This window comes from Centruroides vittatus, unplaced genomic scaffold, assembly GCF_030686945.1.
Source record: "Centruroides vittatus isolate TY-2023 unplaced genomic scaffold, ASM3068694v2 contig_817, whole genome shotgun sequence".
In the NCBI taxonomy this organism is placed as follows: Eukaryota; Metazoa; Arthropoda; class Arachnida; order Scorpiones; family Buthidae; genus Centruroides; species Centruroides vittatus.
In genome coordinates this window covers 55,708-78,798 of record NW_027122532.1, presented here as the reverse complement: position 1 = coordinate 78,798, position 23,091 = coordinate 55,708, and the positions used below count along the sequence as shown (strand labels likewise).

Here is a 23,091-nt window from a genome sequence, read left to right as displayed (position 1 = left end):
TAAATTATATCATTGTTATCAACAATATTAAATACAGTAAGACCTGTTCAAAACGGAAACCTGACAAACCGAAAACCGATTGTTTTCGTTTCATGGTAGAAGAAAAGATTAGTAATATTTCTCCATTGATACTAGTGATGTAATTTTTTTCTTTTCTTTTTTTTTGTTAATCCGAAATATTTAGAAGGCCCGTTTTGATCTTTCTACATTGAATTACACGATGTTTGTGGTGTGTATTAAAAATATTGTCATCGACAATAACTATGTATACATTACATCAGCGATAATAACTAATGATTTTATGAATGAATGGATTCTTGGTTGAGAATTTATGCATATTTATTTTAAATTTAGATGTTTATTCTTACGTTACGTATTGAATAAATTATAAATAACAGTTGCGGTTAAAATCAAAAATAAATTTAAGGCTAAACTTCTAACAGCAAGAAACGTATTACCATTAAAAGAAAAAAAAAAAAAAACCATGTGGGAGATCTGCTGAGGGAAGATGCCACTCGGAAGGATTTTCTATACAAAACTGGCCCCCATTTAAGTGTGACGTGAAGAAAACTCAAAAAATTCCAAGTAGCCAACTCATTATTAACCCATTTTTTTCGGTTCGAACGTGTGTTTTTACTTTTCCTGTTATAATAGAAGGAAAGTATGTCAATCCAGCAAAAATGACCTCTCCAGATTTTTAAATTTTTGGGCTGAGGACATCTTGAAACGTCGAGAAATGCAAAAAGTTCGGTTTTTTTCTGTGTATTTATAGGATATTAGTGTATGTATGTGGAAGGGGCGCGATTTTGTTCACCCTGTTTGAAGGTTAATAACTCCTATCATTTCTGTCGAAAATTTCTGAAATGTTGCAGGGAGGTTTGTTTATTAGGGAATTGATGTTACTAAATTTTGGTGTTAAAGGTAGAGGGAATGGGGAGATAATGAGGGTCGTGCGTATCTCCAGTAGGGTCGGACTTAATAACGATTTTACTCGTCATTAGCATATACAATTTCTTATAAAATCCGTCCCTACCGTGAAAATTAAGCTTTTTGCCGTTTTATAATAGTTAAAAAATATTATATTTTATTAAAAAATCTTTTTATAGCAGATAGAACATCAAAATTTTAAATGTTGCCGGGAAAGTTTAGCAACTCATGGCTGGTTTATTAATAAAATTAAGCGTTGTAGACAGACATGTTTAATCGGATATATGTAACTTAAACATGTTCATTTGAAAGGTATTTTCCGATTTAATCCAATTTCTGATTAAATCTTATTTATAAACAACACTAAAAATTAACATAATTCAGTCGGTACATTTTTACACGACTCCAACTCCGACTCCGACCAGGGGCGGAGTTGTTAACAAAGAAGGCCCGAAAATTCTGACGTCATCACGTGACTTCAGAATATTAGCATCAATAAATATAGTTCTAATAAAGATAGAACGTAGAAACTTTTTATTCCAAAGCTAAAATATTCCTCTAAGTGATGAGTCAATAGGATAATTTTTACTTTTCTGTTGTTATAGGCCTATATAACAGAGGAAAAGTGTAGCGATAGTTCAAAAAATGATTCCACCCCAAATTTTTGCATCTTTGGATTCGGGGCACCTCGAAATGTCGAGATATGCAAAAGATTTGGTTTTTTTTCTGTATGTACGAATGTTAGACTGTACGGGAAGCACGATTTTCAATCGGAGTCGGATGGTTTAACACAGGAGTTATTAAGCTTGAAAATGGTCGAACTAAATCGGTTGGTACACATTCTAACATCCGTTTGCACCTCTCTACGTTTCGAGGCTTCTCGAGTCCAAAAGAGTAAAAATCTGAAAATGTGATTTTTTGACCAATCGCCATTCTTTTCCTTTGTTATAGGCCTATACTGTATAACAGTCGGAAAAGTAATAATGACGACGATTGTGATTATTTTTTAAAAAAATACAAAATAAAACGATTTTAAAAAATTAATTAAACATTAAAATTTGACACATCTACCGAATATATAAATTCACATTTATTAACTCGTTTGATGACGGCATTGGTATTTGGTAAGCATAGCCTATATGAATAAAAATAGTAAATACATTCGTATACAAGCAAATTAGTTTAATAAAAATGTTGTACAGTACATAATATACGAGTATATTGGATAATATATAAGTATACAGATACATCAAACTAAGTCAAGAATGAGAAATATAACATTTAGACTGGTGGAAAACAGGTTGCTTATTTTGCCACGTTGATTAATTTATTATTTTTCATCTCTGTTATAAACTGAATTACTCCTTACAAAAAAAATCACTCCTATTAAGTCAGCATTCACCGAAGCTCTTAAATCATATTTAATAATTTTAAGAGCGGAAAATAAACGCTTTACCGAAACTTGGTTGGTGACAATGCTGTGACAATGAATGTTGTATTTTGGACAATGTCTGGATAGTGCAGTATTGCCGTTTTAACCCTCTCCCTCTTCTCCCCGCGAGAGGAATTTCGAAAAATCCCTTCTTAATGTACATTCTTATGATGTATCCTATGTACCAAACTTCAACTCTTAACCGTTCGAACTCTGAGCTTATCATTATTATTACAGTATTATTATTATTATTAACCCATCTCGATTATATTATAAGATTGCGAATGCTAATAACGAGTAAAATATTCATTAAGTACGACCACACTAGAGATACGACACACGACCCCTTCTATGTTTCTACCTCGTCGACCTTTAATAAAGAACCAAAATTTAATAGCATTAATGCCCTTTATACACACGCTACTGTGCCAAATTTTGTTTCTTAAACTTTACTCGTTTTGAGATATTGTTTAATAGTTCGGAACAGAATAAAGAAATTAAACAAATTAGACTCCAACATACGCGCGGACGGGCGAATTTTTCCCTTTATTTGACATTTAAATTGTTTTATTTGAATAATAAAAGTAAATAATAAGCGAAAATTTAATTGATAATTATTCTTTTTTATTTATATTAATTAAAATTAATATATGTATAAATCTTCCAACCTAAATGAAGACCTTAAATTAGAATTTTAAAATGGTTTTCTAACTTTCGTAATATTCTCAATCGTCGTAAGATAAATTATCCCGTAAATATTTATACGATAAAGTATATTTGAAATTATATTGTAAATATTTATAAAATTAAATTTAAATTAAAAATCACATATTTTAAATTAAATTAACACTTATTTACGGCATTTAATTTGCTATTTGATTTTTCTATCTACGTTTTCTTCTATGTTATATGAATGTGGTTTGAATATTTGTATATTAAATAAAATAGAGTTGTTTAAATAAACAATATTATTTCTGATCTGTAAGACTTAATTGCTGCATTTATAAATCCAGTATAATAAGTCCTGTTAATTGATAAAGTACTAGTAGACGAGATAAGTTTAAACTAGAGTTGTATTTCTACCGCTATTTTTATTTATTTTTTAGTCTAACATAAATTTAAATTTATTTAATTGTAGTTATTTATCAAATATGCATTAATGTTCCGTGTTTCCAAACTTTATTGTTAAAAGAAAAGTATGATGTACAGGGGCAATCCACCACTAATTTGAGGTGGAGAGCATATATTTTAAATGGTCAAATCTATTTAATAATCGAATAAAGATGATTAATGTTGTCTCCATTTAATAAATGATAACAAAAATATGATACAATTTTATTTTCTCTTGTTGTTTGTTTAAGAAATTTCATTTATATAAAAAACGTTTATTTTTAATTACATTTAAACCAGGCATACAATTGCTTATGTAAAATATTAAATGTAACTTAATACATATCAGTTAATTCACTTCAGTATTCAGGCGTATATTTTCAATTTCTGTAAAAGAAAATAATAATAATAAATAGAAATTTTTAAATTATTCTTATATTAATGTAGTTTATTAACTATTAGTGAATGTAAATATGCAACTATCCTATTATATAAGTATTTAATCTTAAGTTTCTAGTGTAAATCATTACAGAAATAATGTAACTTGCAAAGCATAAGCTTGATTTATTTAACCCAAAGAGAAATAAGTAATTTAATAATTAGAGTAATTGGTCGCACAGTAATGCTTCACCTATTATTTTATGTATTCTTGCTTAAAGGATCTCGATTTAACCGAATAATTGGGGGAGAAATGAGCGTTAATGTCAAAGTTCATTTAAAAAACACATATTAATGACGAAGTTATATATGTGTGTGTGTATACAACGTAGGGGACGTGTTAACACGTTATTTTAATGCATGAATAAAATATTATTATAATGTGCATTGAGTAATTTATATTCATCGACTCATAAACTAGGCCGTGAAGAGGGGGAGCTGGGGTTTTTCCCCTATCTGAGAGAAAAATTAAGAGCCTGTAGTAGCTCTTACCCCTATAAAATTAATGTTAGGCTGGATAGCCTATCCTTCCTACCGCTTTGGTAATCCAGGATCGAATTTGGACGTGTCAAAAAACCCAAGAATGTTTCGGGGTGATCCATACGGATATGTACAGGGGCAAACCAGTACTAATTTGAGGTGGAGAGCATATACTTTAAATTAAATTAATTAAATATATGATCAAAAATTGCAGCCCGGCATTGTGACCACGTCACAATAAATAATTGTTCGTTGTTCTTTGTTAATAGTTGGATAGATAAATGGATAAATAATTGGGATTTTCATATAATTAATACTGTATAAATAAATTTCTTTTATTTACGTTTGGATGAATGTTTATAAAAATAACAACACAATTAATTCGATTAACTGCAACTACAAACGTAATGAATACGTTGTTTATGGAAAGAATTCTTAGAATTTATAACGAGGATCCTTTCGTGGAACTTTTGTGAAAATTCTTACTTGTAGATGTTGGATAATTTTTCTTTCCTATTATAATTAAATCATAATATCAAAATGTTATATTATTATTAAACTTTATGGTATTATTTTTATATTTTAATCATATTTATGGTTGTCAAAAAGATTATTTATCTAAATTAAATTATTGTATTCAGTTTTTTCTATTTTTGAGATTAGTATATATAAAAGTTTAACATAGATATGAAATATAATAAACTTAATTAGTATTAAAAATTCTAGCAACGAGTTGAGTAACTTTCCCGCTGTTATGAGATTTTATTTTAAAAATCACTATTTAATTATTAATCATAATAAATAAAATTATATGTAGTGCCATCTGTTATGAGATTTTGTTATAAAAAATTTATATATTTTTTATTATTATAAAATAGCAAAGGATTTATTTTTGAGGGCAGAGATCAGTTTTATAAAGATATGTAAATGCTAACAACAAGTAAAATCTTCATTAAGTCCAACCCCACCCGAGATATGACGCGTGACCATTCTCTATCTCCCCTCCCCCTCGACTTTTCATCACTAAAATTTAATAGCATCAATGCCCCTTATACACAAGCTACCGTACCAAATTTCGTTTCTTAATCTTAATTTCATTTTTCGACATGAAGGACGTTGAAACGTCGTGAAAGTTTTGTTCTGTATATATGCGTGTTAATGTGTATGTGTGTGGGGGGCACGATTTCGTTCACCCTATTTGAAGCTTAATAATTCCTGTGCTTTTTGTCAAAAATTTCTGAAATTTGAAGGAAGGTTTGTGTATTACGGGGATTCGTGCTATTAAATTTCGGTGATTAAAGGTCGAGGGGGTGGGGAAATAAAGAGGATCGTGTTTATCTCCAGTAGGGTTAAACGTAATGACGATTTTACTCGTTATTAACATTTACAATGTTTTATAAAACCCAACCCTACAGTCTAAAGCTTTTTGCCATTTTATATTTAAAAATAGAAAACGCTTCAGTAACAAAATATCATAACAGATGGCGCCACACATTCAATTTTAAATGTTGCCGGGAAAGTTAAGTAACTGGTAGCTGACTTTTCAGATGGAAACTATGCAATAAAAGCTTGTAAAGAATTCAATATTTAAATCAAAACTGTAAGTACATACACCTGAAAGAGACATTTGATAACATTATTTTAGAATTTAAAAATACACGTGGATCTAAAACAGGTTTTAATTTTAAAGATAACAAATGTTAAATTATCACTTTCTGTAATATTATTACAATTCTCTTCATAGAAAAAAATGTTGTAATGGTCTGTATATATCTATATTAATACACCTTATATTTATTTTTTTTTAATAAGTTAAAACAAATAATAATATATTTTTAATGTAATGAGGAAGTCATCGTTTTTGAAGATGTTAATGACCCTTTATAGACAAAATAAGAATTTACATTTATCATTTTAATGATAAATCCGAAGATAAACTTTATATTATTTCAGATAAGCCTGATACTATTGTAATTGTTAAATTGGAATTTGTTATTAAAATGAATCAAAAATTGAAAAATTTTCCCCTCCTTTTTCCGTTCTGGGGAAATTTTTTAAGCCATTTATCAACAGCACTACAAACTCATTTATTTGTTTAATAAATATGGAGATACGAAAAGTAATTAGTTATGTAATTAACTATTTAGTAACTAATTACTGCTATATTTCGAACAAACTCAAAGAAAATTAACATAATGTTAGTTCTCCTAACAGTTTTCTTTTCTGTTAGGTTAGCTTTAGCTGGTTCTTTGTTTTATTTTTGTAATATCATTTGCCTTTCCTATCTAAAATGAAAGAAAGAACGAATGTCTGCATTCCTTAATACGAGGTGTAAGGTTAAACAGAATACAGAATCAATATTTTTATATAAAAGTGAAGAAATTACAGTTATTTACCTAATTTTGAGTGTGGTAAACATTCTTTTGTATTCTAAACAACGAAACAACGACTCTACACTCTTCAGAGAAAATGAAAATAAAAACTTTTCAAACAGTAACTTATATATTTTTAGTGTTTTGGTGCTTAAAAAGAGGGAAGACGTTCTATTTTATTGAAGAATAGAGAAAATAGACAATGGAAAAATAATGACAAAAATTTATTGGAAAAAATAATATGTTATACATGTTTAAAAATGTAGAGGAAAAGTAATAAAAATTAAGAAATTTAGGGCCTATAATGGAATGTTATTCGATCATTTCAAAACGTTTCTGTTTAACAAGAAATGAATACCAAATCACGAAGGTATTTGGAAATATGATAAATTGATTTTTACTTAGTAAGAGTAAATAGAAATAACTTTATCATTTTATGATGTAAGACACATTTTAAAAGATAATATTTTTATCTTAGCATTACGATATTTTTCTGTTAAAAGTTTCAATAATAATATAAAATAAGTCTCTTGGGAATTAAAGTGTATTATTAAATTAATAATGAAATTAGTCGACTTTTGTATATTTCTATAACAAAAAATTTCACAACTCTTTCTTCAAATTATCTTAAAATATTAATAATAATAAATTTAATCAGTTAAACATGATTTTGTGTATTTAAGTACACTTATAGATATGAACTGTAAACTGAATTGTTCGAGCATTGTAAGCGAACACTTTTATTTAATTTTCTTTGTATGTTTTCAAATCGTGCAACTCAAGTTTTATCCTCTTCTAATTATAGAAGTTAGAAAATAGAAGGCTGTAATTTTCAGCACAATCATTTTAATGATGTTTTAGAGGTGCTACATCCCTAAAACATCATTAAAATGCATACCCAAGCGTAGAATTTAACCATGATGTGCAAAACAAGACCAATAATAACATTTTTTTATTATTATTTTCTCCGCTGTTATATATAATAGAGGGAAAATATAGCTATCCGACAAAAAAATGACCCCCCCAAGATTTTTATGTTTTTGGACTCAGGGAATCTTGAAATGTCAAGAAATACAAAAAAATTGGGGGGGGGTTTTTGTATGTATGGATTTGTGTGGGAGGCATGATTTTGTTCATCCTCTTTGAAGCTTAATAACGCCTGTACTTTTGGTCAAAATTTTCTGAAATTTTGTAGGGTGATTCGTTTATTAGAGGAATTGATGCTATTAAATTTTGGTGATTAAAGGTCGAGGAGGTGGGGAGATAAAGGGGGTCGTGTGTATCTCCAGTAGGTTCAGATTAAATGACGATTTTCCTCGTTATTGGCATTTACGATTCTTTACAAAACCCATTCCCACTCTCAAATTTAAGCTTTTTTTTCCATTTTTTTAATAGTTGAAGATATAAAAAGTTTTTTGTAAAATATGATAACAGATGGCGCCACCAAATGTTGCCGGGAAAGTTAAGCAACTCGCTGCTGGATTTTTTTCACGAAATTCACTTTGTGTAGTAGCAACATAAAAGCATTTCATTGTAAATATACGGGACAAGGAATCTATTTCATATGTGAGATGTTCAACGAGCTTGAAACTTCACTTTCTATATGCTGACTTGTTCTGTTTTTCTGAAAATTTTGATGCAGTGAGCAATGTGATGGAAACAAGATAGCAGGATAGATGGAATGTAAATATGATGGACGACCATGCTGGATGCTACACCGTGATATTCTAGAAATACCGCATAAGATGAAGAACAACATCCGCACCATCGACAGCGAGAGAAACAGGAGGTAACAACATAAAACACGAAAACCAGCATGTTCATACCACATGTTCATGCTACATTCAAATAGTTAAAAAAAATATCCATATAAGTTGTGAGAAAATGTGGGTGCTACAGAAAAATTGAGATCATATTTTGAATTCAGCACCAAAAAAAACTTTTTGTGAACCTTCATTTTGTCGACCTCGGTTATTTGATTATTTTTAAATATATAAAGAAGATAGATAATATATAGGCTTTTATTAATTCTAGAGAATTAACCAAAGCCTGTTACTGTACGATACATTCTCTCAAGAAATCTTATGCTTATTCCTAAGGATTAAAACGAGAACGAGAGGCAATCAAGTACGAAGAGCATATTTGAATTATTCAAGAATAACGTTAAGTAATTCGAGTTGAAATTGTCAGGACACGAAAGTGAACTCTGAAAGTGAAAACAGCGATTATTTCTGCTATCAGAATTTATAGTGTAGTTTCAATATCAATAACTAGATAAAAATTTAATCTATGATTTCTTCATTGTTTGCCAAAATAATGAAAAACAATAATATAAAAAATTCAGTTCAATATCGTTTATTTGTCTCTTTTCATCTCGCTGTCAGTTCTCGAGTTCGTTCTTAAAAATATTAAGATACCTATTTTCACTTTCCTGACTCTGTTATACAGTATATAACAGAGGGAAAGAAATGACCAACTAAGATTTTTACATTTTTGGACTCGTGGATCATTGAAACGTCCATAATTGCAAAACGAAAAAATTCGAGTTTTTTCTGTATGTATTAATGTTTGTATGTGTGTGGGGGCAGGGCCGGCCTTCTCGATAAAGGGGCCCGGGTGCAAGAAACTATTTGGGCTTAAATGTTTTTCTAAAATAAAAAAATTTACAAACACGAACATATATTAATGCATGTTTATTTAAAGCGTGATTTTGTTCTTGCTAATACATTAATTACTTCAGAAAAATTACTAAAAATACTGCATTCTTGATAATGTTGGGGCCCCCTCAATCGCGGGGCCCCGGTGCGTAGCATCCGCCGCACCCTCCCGATGGCCGGCCCTGTGTGGGGGACCGGTTCTGATAGGTGTGCAGTGCGGCTAAATTCCTAAGGCGGCCGATAAGGTACGCAAAAAATAACCTACATTAAGATTATTAGATTCTTTCGTACTTCTAACCCTTCTACTGTATTATAGTATTTGATTTATATAACTAGGAATGTTACCTGTAAGAAACTGTTCCATTCACAACCGAATATCAAATGGTTATCTTACAATGAATCAAATTTAGCGAAAAACAAACCAAATATTTTAATTCGGCACCCTCAAAAACCGCATATTTTGTGCAGATTGGTTGGTAACCTCGTATTTTGAATTTTCCAATTCCAGTGCCACCATACCGCTGGTCCGATAGAAAGAGGAGACAGTGGCGGAAGGTGGTTTGAAGTAATTCGACCAAAAGTAGTCGTTGACCTCTTTCCGGAAGAGAGGATGATCAACGACTACTGATTAATACTGGTCTCTACTATTAATATTTAGAAAGTGATCTGTGTTAGACAGGTTGTGATAGCTTTATAGAAAAATTATTGGATTGCAATTTGGAAAAATTGTAAACGTACAAATTTCGACTGTCTGTCTGTCTGTCTGCCTTTCTTCCATCTCGAGAAAGGTGTTAGATACATGAATATTGAGACCAGATATAGAAAACTTAGGGCTAGGAGATCCAGATTACCTATACAGAAACTTCAGATTTGAGATGGATGTTACGTTACTTCGATTCAAAATTTTCCCCCGAACGAAGTTAGATAGATGACCAGCACGACTCTACTGCTAACAGGAAAAGTATGATGTACAGAAACACAACCACCACAAAAAATTGAGAACATTGTGACGAAAAGTTGCAAGCCGGCATTGTCATGATGTCACAATAAATAATCGCTGGTTAGAATTAGTTTGGTTTATTTGGTTACTGCAACGCGACACGTGAGCGATCTACCGAGGGGATGCATTCCAGGAAAATTTTTATGGGAAGCCGAACCCTATTTAGGTGAAGAAAACCCGGAAAACTCCACGTGGCCAACCCGTTTGCCATGCCCGAACCCAAGACTAACTGACTACCAGAGTTTGGTGGTTTATGCCCTCTGCTACCGAATTTAGCCGAGGGCATAAAACCCTCGAAAATCATGCAATCCTAATCATAAACCGCATTATACATAACATAACTTGGTTACCATTTTTACTTCTTAAACACTTCAAACCGCTTAATTAAGGAAACTAAAATTCTTGATTCTATTTTAAAAAGTATTTGGATTTTATTAACTTTCAATCATACTAAAAAGTATGATTCTAAGTCAAAGCGTACTGCAACAATGCGAACTTGTCAAAGATAATTTTACTCACGTTTCTTTCTGCTAGATTTTTCATTTTCTACTGCTTCTGTAATGAATTTATACAGTAAAGCTGAAGCTAAAGCGAAGAATCCAGCAAAACGAAAAGTCTTTCTACCGCCATACAAATCAAATCCAAAGCCTCCTAATAAACTTCCCGAACCGACACCTAAATTAAAGAATTATAATTTAAAACATTATAAACTTTACAATTATATTATTCGATTTTTTATAATTATATGAATATAACAACAATTATAAGATAATTATTATCTGAATTAACTTATATGTGATTTAATTGACAGACCTAATCCGTAGAAAGTGGCTCCCAAGATAGTTTGCATAGTGGCTTCTGTTCCAGGAGGAGCGGTTATTTTTGCAAATGATGACATAGCAGCATAAAATATACCATAACAAGGCCCTTGCGTCCATTCCATCAGTAATATCCACCAAGGATTATAAATATAAGATGCAGCCAGAAACCAGGAGGAAAATGCTAGTAATGCAAGGCACATGCTGTTATCTCTTCCGATAAAATTTATGATGTGACCAGAAAGAAATAAACAGGGAACTTCACCAAAGAAGCAGGAAACGATAGTGCATAATCCAAACAGCAATTTATTCGCTCCCATATCTTCCAAATACCAAAACTTATAACTCCATTGAAGACCGGAAAACATTCCAACTAAACATACAACGAAAACAACGAAAAATGGATGAGGTCTTGTGAATATTTTAACAATGTCTTTAATAATATCCGTCGACGATGCTCGTTTTCTTAAATCTGTATTTAGAAGTGCTACAATGTCAAAAATAACCAGAGGTATCATCATGTAGAAACCATGAGAATAATCCACTTTTTCTCTCCCCGTGTTTGCAACTTCCACTATATACGCTGTTAGCATTGTTATTAATGCCCATCCAATGGAGTACCATAGTTTTTGTTTACCAAATTCTTGAACCTCTTCTTCGAGCTCCTCGTAGCACGCTGCATCCGATAACGATATTATAACATTCGTTGTAATTAGAGACGAAGCCATGAGGAAAAGTATTGTCCAAAATTGGTACGATGAGAATATGTGAGCCTCTTTCTCTTCTGAGTATCCAGGTAGAATGCATTCAGTTTTGCAGAAATCTTTCATACTTTCAGAACAGTGTAGAGAAATTCTTTGATTATCCGAAATTATGCTATCTATGGCAATAAATTTAGAATTATTATTGGCATTTTGAATCATTAATTTAAGAGTTCTTCTGCATAAGGTAACAAAATTCCCTTCAGAAGAGTGGTTAAACAAGTCTTCTGTGAAACACTCGTGACAGTCAGCATAGCACACCATGCTGTTATTACTCGACAATGGCAAATATACACTCGATTCCAATGCATAAGAATTGTTACTGTTGCAAACTACTTCTGCACTAAAAGCTTGCTTGGATTTATTTATCGGAGGTATGTGATTAATTGCAAAGTAAAATGGCGTCTGAATAATAATCAGAATGATAATGATAAACTTTAAATGCTTGAATTTGTCAGCTATCCATCCAAAGAATGGGGAGACAATAATTGTCGTAAATGGAACTACGGTGTAAATGATTCCTACAGCTGTGGCGGTTATTCCCAAATTTTTGGCAATGATTGGGCAGAAAGGTAGTATGGTGGCAATGGCTAAGAAAAAGGAATAAGTATCAATAATTAAATGTGATTTAATTTTTAAAACAGATAAGTAAGCAATCTACTTACCTGACGCATATAAAAACAAATGACATTTTACAGGTAACAACTTTTTATTTACCTTACAATCCCATTTTGTACAAATCGCCATAACTAGAAAAAATGAATAAAAATCACAATTTAACATTAAGAGATTGTATTTGCATTTATTTATAACACATACAAATAAATAAATAAATATATATATATATCATATGAATGCATATAGTATTGTACTCGTATGCACTATATTATTGAGCTGCAATTCGAAAAAATTGTAGACCTGTAAATTCTCACTGTCGTTCGTCCGTCTACCTGTCTGTCTTTCTTTAATCTCAAAAACAGAATTAGATAGATAGAATTCGAAACCAGATGTAGAAAGCTTAGGGGCAGGAAGACCCGATTAACTGTATATGAACTTCCGATGAAAACTGGAAGTCACATTATTTTAATTCAAAAATTTCCCCCGAAAGGAGTTAGATGACCAGCAGGATTATATTGTTAAAGGAAAAGCATAGTGTACATTTTAAATTAAATACATTAAACATGTGATTAAAAATTGCAGCCAGGCATTGTGACTTAACGGAATGTTATTCGTTATTAGCATTTATATTTTTTTTTATAAACCCCATCCCTACCCTCAAACGCTTTTTGTCATTTTATGATAATTAAAAATATAAAACGTTTGTACATAAAATCTCGTAACAGATGGCGCCGCACACAATTTTTAACTCTTGCCCGGGAAAGTTACGCAACTCTTTGCTGAATTTTTTTACATTGCGACATTTAATTTTGAGTTTGGAATTTAGAAGATTTGGAAATTGTATTTAGTAGGAAATTACACAAATTATATTATATTTTGTCCTTCTTTTTATATATAAGATAAGTTAGAAACAGTAAAACTTACATCTTATTTTATAATATATATATATATATATATATATATACTAAATAACAGTTTAAAGGGTCATAGACCAGCAGTTCCCAACCAGTAGTACACGTACCCCTAGAAGTAGACAAGAAGGATCCATTAGTATTACAAGTCTATACACAAAAGGTTCAGCTAGCACACAAGTGGAGAAGATTGAGAACCGCTGTCACAGACCTTACATATAAATTCCCCCCTTTTTTACTCGAATTTTGATAACAATAAAGATATAATCTGGAATAATCAAATAGAATAGCATGAAATAAAGCAAACTGTAGTATTAGGTGTATTGTTCTAAATTTTTCGAATTTTATGCCTCCCCACTGCCGTATATAACTTTTTCACGCCGAGCCAATTTTTACGTTTTGTTTTCTCGAATCACAGAAAATATAAATAAGACAAAAAGATTTATTGGCCCGAAAACGTTAACACCTACTTGTAAAAGTGCCAAAAAAAAAGAAAGAAAAAAAGAAAGAAAGCATATATTTACAGTTAAATTTAATGAAAAATATAATTTATATCTCCAACTTATCTCTACGATTTATTCAATTATATAAAATAACGTCGATAATATAAAGCTTAAATATCTCATAAGTTAGTACTTAGTAATAGAAAAAAATAATATTAAATATGGAAATTAGAGTTAACATACAAGATTCGTTATTAACGATAAATTGTATCTTACTTTGGAACGGGTGAAAACAGTTAAAATCTTTACAATTAAGCAGACTTGTTTGTCGCTTTGCAGGTAATTTAACTAGAACTGTGCTGAAGACAAGCACGACGTTAAAGTTGCCAAGCTGTTTTTGTCAAATGCTCGATGATTTGGCAATGTCCTATTATTGTCTTCTGTCTTTCAAGGTTGTTTACCCGTATTATTGGCTTATTTTCTTTAGTATCTTTATTGGAAATTCTTATGCAAATAGCGATATTAATAAATGAGGGGTTTTATATTAATTTTTTGTAACTTTCTTTCATTTTATTGGATTTTATATCGTCAATTTTTAATTTGATAATGTTTATATTTCCATTAACTAATTGCTAATTTTTATTGTTATTTAATCTAAATATAATTTTAATGATAATATATTATACATGAGGTGAGAAAGTAGATATACAGCTGTGAATTGTATCAGTAAACAGATGGACACTTATAATAAATTTGAGTGAGCAGCACGTGATTCGAAATATTTCCCTAATGTAATCAAATAAAATATAAATCAGACTTTAATGATGGTCTTGTCAGTCAGAAAGTACTTAGACTATAAGTTTATATTAATAATTACTCAATTAATATTTTTTCCATTTTGGCAGGTTCCGTTTTGAACAGGTTTTACTGTATATGTTTAACATAAGACGGGATAAGATTGCCTTCTATTTTATGAAAAGGAATAATTGTAATTGAGTTTTATTAAAATAAAATATATAATAAACCTGAATAATATGAAAACCTGCATAAATGGGAAAATCTTATCGAAACGGAGAAATTTTCTGTTTAATTAAAGAAAAACCTATTCAATACGAAAATCCGGTGGCGTAGCGAACATAACTGGCGCCCGTGGCACGACACTTTATTGGCGCCCCCTCCCCTCCAGAAACACATATAGTTTGTCTTGGAGACCATTTGGGCGCCCCTCAGCGAGTGGCGTACGGTGCATCAGACACCCCCTTGCACTCCCTCGCTACGCCACTGCGAAAATCTACCAAATTCGGTACCGTGAGATTCCGGTTTACACAGGATTTATTGTAAATAGCTTTAAAATGTTAATTTTTTTTTAATCAGTTGATCGATCCATTTCATTTGAAGTGAAAAAATAAAAATGTGACTTGTCAAACTTCACCTGAAACAATTAACACGTCATAAACCCGGTCTCATTAATGAAATAGCAGATTCTGCTGATAGACAACGAACAAAGATCATTTGTTTTCACACAGAAAAATTCAAGGTGATTAAGTCTGATTGAAGATAAACCCTTCTGTTCATGAAACAACGTAGAATGGCGTGTGTTTTACAGGATCACATAAACCTCCCCCCCCAAAAAAACAAATTTATTAGATTAGATCCTAATTTAAATGGTAGTAGTAACCTGTCAAGTCGAACTTACAAATCCTATTTTAAATGCCCATTGATCTCCTATAACGAGCGACAGCAAACAGTAAATGAATAATCTTGATCTGTGTTTGGCACAAAGCTTATTTTAGTGATTTAAATCAGGAAAGAAATTTTTAATCATATTTTTAATTTATTTAATTTAAAATATATGCTTTCCATCTCAAAGTAGTATTACTGTAGTGTCTTGCCCTTGCACATCATACTTTTCCGTTAGCAATGGAGTCTTGCCGGTCATCTACCTAACTTCTTTCAGGAGAAAAATTTTGAATTGAAATAACGTGACTTCCGGTTTGCATCGGTAGTTAATCGGGTCCTCCTGCTCCTAAGCTTTCTATGTCTGGTCTCGTCTTTCATCTATCTCATTGGGATTGCTCTCCCGGATTTGATCCTAGAGCATACGGAGTGGTAGGATGATTCCTTATCTTATGGCTCAATGCTCGTGCCAAATAGTGTTCAATGGTTTTATCCACTCGTTCGTTGACGGGCATAAATTAAAATAGACAAAGTATACGGAAAGACAAACAGATAGAAAAATATAGAAGTGAAAGTAATGTTTAAACATTTACGTTTTAAATAATTGCCAAAAATTAATAAATTAATCTTTTACACATACAATGCTTGGCTTAATATCTTCAGGAATAAATAAATAAATAAATAAAATGGAGGCCTCGGAAATCGATGAATCGTCACGAAACATTTGAACAAATGGGTGAAGCGATTGGGGGCAAAGCCCTCCTAATAACTTTATTTATTACAATAGCATATTAATTAATGAATTTACTAAATTTAAAGAACTAATTGTAATTCGAAAAGATTTCATTTCAAATGATTAATCTACGAATTAATTAACTAAATATTTTAAAATCAATTAAATGAAAATATATGACAACACTTGAATACAAAAAAAAATTTATAGGATTTTAATTGGAATGTTTTAACGGGATGTAAACAAGGAAAACAACAGTTAAAAAAGTTAAAAATAACTGATGATTAAAAAAAACTAGATTGTTTCCTTTTGTTTAGAAGATAAGAAAGTGCTACGACCATACTTTTTTCAATTTTACTATTACCTGATATCATATTTTACTCGTTTATGCTGCGATTTCAGACAATTTGCATAAAAATAGACTGCATTCAAGATATTAAACATTATAAACACTAAATAGCGTTACACAGCGAGGATTTAAAATACAGCAAAGGTTTAAAATTACAAAACCCAAAGACAAATATCTAACGTACATTACAATATTCGAATATAAACCCTTAAAAATTGAAATTTTTGAAAAATAAAACAAAATAAAATTACATATTCAAATCAGAATGTTTCTATAAGTATTCTGGTTTAAATGTGTTAATCTGCAAGAATGTATGGGAAGATTAAACGCAGAGTTAGTGCAAGGGGGAGGTTTAATACTCTATGTTATAATTTTAAGAATATCTTCTGATATGTTGCTTACCGCTTCTATTGCCCCTTATTTTCCTTTTACTTTCTTTAATTTGTTTACACTCCAACAGTGGCCGAGTAGACAAAAGCACTGAAAACTGATGGTCGTGGGTTCGCGCCTCACCAACCTCCCGGCTGGCTACGTGGAGTTTTCCGGATTTTCTTCATTTTGTAACACTTAATTAAGGGCCAGTTTACCATAGAAAATCTTCCCGGGAGGCATTTTTCTCGGCAGATCGCCCGAGGGTTGCGTTGCCGTATACAAACAAACAAATAATCCCTTTGCACATCTATATCATACGTAATGATACAGCTATATAATTATTATGTTATACTGATTTATAAACTGTTCTTAACGTATTGTATAATCTGTAGGCTACACGTAAATTTATAAATAATATCGCTATATAATAGACAATATTTCATATCAGACATTATCATAATTGTAGAACGAAACTAGGCAAGTTAGTTAAATTCTTCGAAAGAAATTTGTATGCAAAATAAAGTGGACGTCCATTGTTTGACACACTGTTTCTCCAATTATAATAATATAGTAGGTAATTTGAATCATGGTTATACAAGTATATTCTTAACTAGCAGATGAGCCAGACGTTGCTCGGGAAAAAGTAACAACAGCAAAGATTAAGATTATTAGATTATCTCGTACTTCTAACCTTTCTACTATATTATCCTTCTTCCTCTTCCCCGCGGGGATTTCCAAAAAATCCCTTCTTAGTGTGCATTCTCATTCTCATGAAGTACCCTAACTTTATACCAAATTTCAACTTTCAACTCCTAACCGGTTGGGCTCTGGCTTATTATTATTATCAACCCCATCTCGATTATATTATAAGATTAAGATGACAAAATCGCTGAAAAAATATCATTATCTTAATTCAGACAATAATTATCTAGTTGACTGCTTGTAAGATGTCGACCTAATGCCGTGGGGATTCAAATTCGAGTGCGATGGAAAAAGTTTAACATGGCTAATATAGCGTTTCCCATACAAAGTAATCCATACTGGACGACCCTATTGCAAGTAAATCCTACTGGCGGACAGTGACCGAGTGGATAAAACCACTGAACAGGAGGGTGCTTAAAAGAGGGAGTTTCAGGGTTTTCTTCACACGTCTATTCTAAATAGGGGCCAGTTTCCCATAAAAAAAACCTTCTGGGCGACATTCTCCTTGGCAGATTGCCCATATGTTGCATTCTTTATACCAATAATCCAATCCTATTGCAGATTAGGTCATCCATAAAAGGCAGGCCACGCAGTTTTAGAATGCTGGTTCTCTCGTTAAATCCAATTCAATCAATTAAAACACAACGCTAATTATATCTTCGAGAAACAAATACGTCCTTTCCACCGGATAGTTCTGACGATCATTTGGCAGATATGATGCTGGCAAGATGATCGCTTACTTCAAGAAATATTTAAATTGTTATTAAATTTGTTTTGTATTCTTTCCTTCCTTTGGGCTTACAGGTTCAACAATGGCTCAATACAGAATTACAGGTAACCAAACAATTTCCAATAATCCTGAGTTCTTTACAGACGCGATCAGACGGCTTAGCGTCTCGATTATCCGACCTTAACATTTATAATAGTGGCGTGCCGTAGTTGGAAGCGGTGGAAGCGCCGCTTTCACCTTCCAATGACCTTTCCTTGTATTTTCTTAAAATATAAATTTTCATATTTTAACGTACAGACTTTGAATTAATTAAAATTAATATTTTATTATAACCGCATTAAGTATCTTATTACAAATTTCTATACTACATGTGAAAAAAACGATAGGATTGCTATTGTATATTCGAATATCTGTGGCGGAATGGAAGCGCTTCCGAGACAGCTTCCACGGCGAAATAACTGAAATGGCGTAAAGGCAGCCAGAGGACATTGGCGTATGCGCTTTACAGAGCACCAACCTCACCCGGTTTAGCTGGTGGAAGCTACACACGCGTAACGCTTCCAACGATTCTATCCCTTAGCCACTGGTAGGGAGCTAGTCTGACTAAGTGAATTGTTTTAAGATTTAAAACGTAGAGTACTCAATGTTATTTTTATGTACTTTTTTTGCAAAGTTATATTTGATTATAATTTGATAAATTGATTATATTATTAAATTATAATTTGATTATAATTTTCTTTTAATTATACTGTAATTATATTGACAGATTTTCAGACAAAGTCTTTAGAATTTTTATCACTTTTACATGTTAATAATTTTAATATTATGAAAAACAATTTTTCCAAAGCGTGTTTTAATTCTTTAAATTAAGTAAATTTTATGGGAAATTTTTTGCTTTATCTATTGATAAATTACGTGGCGAATTGCACATATTTTTATTCGTGTCCGGACTATATCGACGAGTAACTCTTAGACATAAAAAGTATTAATTAATGACGATCCGAACAAAGACGTACTGAAAGAATTATATACGATTTAATATTATTAATTTTTACGGTACCATCTACCGGTGGTCTGTCGAGCGCAGTTTTTCGACCACGAAGCAAATTCATACATTGGCCAGGAACACTCACTCGGTCGGAGGAAAGATTGTGGTCGCTAGCGTCACTTTCGATAGAAAAAGAGCTTTCAAATACGTCGATGGAGTCGACGATCGGCGACTTTTATCATAAAGTAATGAATTTGCTATCGACTTTGCGGAAAAATCGCCGAATGGAGTTGTTTTTTTTTTAATTTTTTATAAACCAAGTTTTTCTATCATTGTTTGTATCGTATCAATTTGTATTATGTATGTATTGTTTGTATTTTAGTTCTAAAATACATGAATTGTTTATTTTTGTCATTTTCCAGTACTTGTTTAAAACTTTATGGAAATGTGAGGTTCCGGACAGGTCCGACCCGTAACGAAAGAAGCGAAAAAACGGTTAATTTAGAGAAAAATTTATTAGTTTAACAAAACATAGGTAAAAGTCTTTTGTAGTCGGACACCCATTATTTACATCAAACTGCCAGGCAGAAACCATAAACCGCGGAAGAAAGTCCTCCTATGATCGGTGGAAGATCGAATTCGTCTTCGGTTTTGGACTTTTCTCCCGCTCCGGGTAAGAGTCTCGTTACGTTTAGTAAAAAGGGACCAACCACTCGGGAAGCGTAATTGAGGGAGAACGACCAATTAAATGGACGAAAGAAAGAACGGAGATTGATATCCCCCGACAATCGAGGACACCTGGCACTCGGTTAACGTTCCGAATAACCAAAACGCCGTGTGTCGACGCGCAAAAACAACAGTCTCTCGTCTATTGTGCCAACCTGTAACCCGTGCCACTTCGGACTTAGACCGTGTCCCCGATGCAACAGAGGAAGTCTCCCCGTGCCCTACAGACTTGTCAACGCCACTGTCCGGGACCACCTTCGATCGACATCGAAAAACCACATCGACGTCCAGGATGTCCGAACGGCTGATTGTCCTAAAGCAAACTATTTTGTAATTAGTATATGTTTATTTTATGTTTCTTTTTTGTCGGTTTTTGTCAGATACGTCTCTTCCGCCACTGCGCACGTACGAATGGACTCTAGGCCAGGGACGGCGAACCTATGGCACCGCGTGCCCAAAGTGGCACGTAAGAGAAATCATCTGGCACTAATGTATCATATGATTTCTGTCTTTTTTGAATCATCCTTTCTGTTTATCACCTGATCATCTTTTTTTCAATCAGATTTTTTTACATTTATTCGAATTAAAGCGTATTCGTTTAATTTCTTTAAATACCATTATTCGAAGTCTAAGACGTTGGCACGCATTAACATCTTTAAAGCTAAGTATGCTTACAATATGGCACGCGGATTGAAAAAGATTCGCCATCCTGCCCTAGGCCAGTGTTTCTCAAACTTTTTGGTCGGCGACCCCCTTTTGCACTTAAAAATTTCGAAGGACCCCCGAAGAATGACTATGTGTAGAAAAACATCTCGGAGGGAGGGGGTTAATTTAAATTCGGGAGGAGTTAATTTCTTTTGTTTAATTAATCTATTCCATGTTGAAATTTCTCTTCGTTGCGTGCCGCTTTGCGTTGAATTTTTGTCAATGTTAAGACTAACGAAATTTTTTTAAAATTATTTCTTCACTGTATTTTTCACAAACAAAATAAATATATTGAAGAATATAAAAACAAAAAACATTATATTTCGGAAGTTAATCTCGTCTCAAAACGTTCCGATTCAGCACAACACAGTCCTCAGAAAAACAAGCAAAACTTACCACTCACGATAGGAAAAAAGTCTCGTTCAAATACTGGCGCGTCCTTAAGTACCCTCTCATGATCGCGCCAGTGCTGCCAGCTAAAAACACATATCAACTAAAATAATATCTGAGTATCCCAAGACATAGCCAAATATTGCAGCGCCACAGCACTAGCGGAAATTCGAATTAGCCTACTGAAACGCTTTCGATTGATCGGTTTTCGGATAATAGACGCTCTACTGTATTTCTAACTCGACTTGTCTACAGACGCAATGCTGCTAGCGACCACCGTTCCAAATGACAATGCTGTTCTATCATAGTTTAGATGGAGAGTGGAACTCGGGGGATTCCCCAATAGCGCACAAATTTATTAATATTATATTTAGGCTCGTATTTTAATATTTATATTGTTTTTATTATTTATATGTGCAATAGTAAAAATTAATTTATATATTTTTTATTTCTATTATTTCTAAACATGAATCCATAGTAAATTTATAAAATATTTGAAAAAACATTGATCTGGCATCAATTTTTCAGCGACCCCCCAAATATTTTTCACGACCCCCACTTTGAGAATCACTGCCCTAGGCCATCACTGACGCGCAATTAACTGATTGCCCCTGGAAGTCGGCATATTACGGAAACACAGCTTCCCTATCATCAAATGTCACGGCACGCCACTGATTTATAATAAACATTTCAGAAAGCTTTTCATTTTGCTGTTTATAGAAAAAAATATGCTTGAATATTTAATTCGATATTTAAAGATAATTATATTGATTAAAAGTGAATTTTTAATCTCGTCTTCCACGATACGTGTAGTGATAATCTCGATTTCATCAAGAAAAGTCAACAAGAGCGACCTCTGCACGTAAGCTTTACAGACTCATTGCAACTTCAGCTCGATTTCCTTGTTAAGCACGTGGCTGTTGGCTGGATTTTTCGTGCTTCTGTTTAATTTCAAAAAGCCGTAATCTGCGACTAAATTAAGGTAAGTCGATTTAAAACATATTCGAAAATATAAATTACGTAAATTTTACATAAGTCAGCATTAAATATTTCGTAATTTAAACTCGAAACTTCAGTTTAATGAACTAACGCGAGATAAAGAAGTGATACAAGGTGGCGAAAGTACACTGCTAATGATAATTTATGTTTATTTGTTTAAAGTATAGTAAATAAATATTTTACTTTAAAAAAGCGAATAGTTTAAATTATGCTGAAATCCTTCCTAATCGAAGATGAGTAATGAATAATGGGTACCGAATAATGATGGTAATAAGTACTCTTCTATGCCATTTGCAACAGTCTATTTAATTTTCTTGCGTAACGTTATGTACAGTACACGTGGGGTCGTGGGTTCGCACCTCGCCAACGGCCTGGGCACGTGGATCTGTAATAACTTGAAGAAAAACCCGGAAAACTCTTTGTGCCCAGAGGCGCGAACCCACCACCGAACTCCCAATGTTTGGGGAACGGAACCACTTTGCCACTGGTGGGCCAGCATATTTACTTACTGTAGCAGAAACTTAATAATTTTTTTTCTTTCTGTTAGCAAAATGGATATATTTACTTTAAATGTTTTTAATTGTACCGTTAAGTTTTTAATACTACAATGATATATAAATTTACACTTCCTACCAGGATCTGCCTATTAATTACTGTACAGTTTAAGGGGAGAGGTGAGAGTAAATTTATGAGTATTTTTTAAAAATTTGCATTATAAGTTTGTCAAGTCAACTATTGAATAATTTTATGTAA

At 32.2% G+C, this 23,091-nt stretch overlaps 2 protein-coding genes across 2 annotated transcripts in view; one reads left to right on the top strand and one right to left on the bottom strand.

The window, feature by feature from the left end:
* LOC136982216 (major facilitator superfamily domain-containing protein 6-like) overlaps window positions 1–23,091 on the top strand; it is a 54,114-nt gene that overhangs the window by 11,183 nt on the left and 19,840 nt on the right. Inside the window, exon 2 of the mRNA XM_067278653.1 lies at window positions 22,153–22,321. The gene's annotated coding sequence lies outside the window, so the exon portion shown is untranslated. The remainder of the gene's footprint in view (window positions 1–22,152; window positions 22,322–23,091) is intronic.
* Window positions 3,703–14,384, bottom strand: LOC136982166 (major facilitator superfamily domain-containing protein 6-like). The gene is made up of 5 exons (XM_067278595.1): window positions 14,244–14,384; window positions 12,661–12,744; window positions 11,230–12,585; window positions 10,936–11,091; window positions 3,703–3,856 (listed from the first exon to the last, which is right to left on the bottom strand). The coding sequence occupies exons 2-5, from the start codon at window positions 12,740–12,742 to the stop codon at window positions 3,819–3,821; spliced, it is 1,632 nt and encodes a 543-aa protein (XP_067134696.1). The 5' UTR covers window positions 12,743–12,744; window positions 14,244–14,384; the 3' UTR covers window positions 3,703–3,818.

Bases quoted from the DNA above. Each gene is read 5' to 3' on its own strand.
- LOC136982166 (XM_067278595.1), bottom strand. From the start codon at position 12,742: ATGGCGATTTGTACAAAATGGGATTGTAAGGTAAATAAAAAGTTGTTA. The intron at 12,586-12,660 runs GTAAGTAGATTG...CCTTTTTCTTAG, and splicing joins TTTGTTTTTATATGCGTCAG to CCATTGCCACCATACTACCT. The intron at 11,092-11,229 runs GTCTGTCAATTA...TCTTTAATTTAG, and splicing joins AGCCACTTTCTACGGATTAG to GTGTCGGTTCGGGAAGTTTA.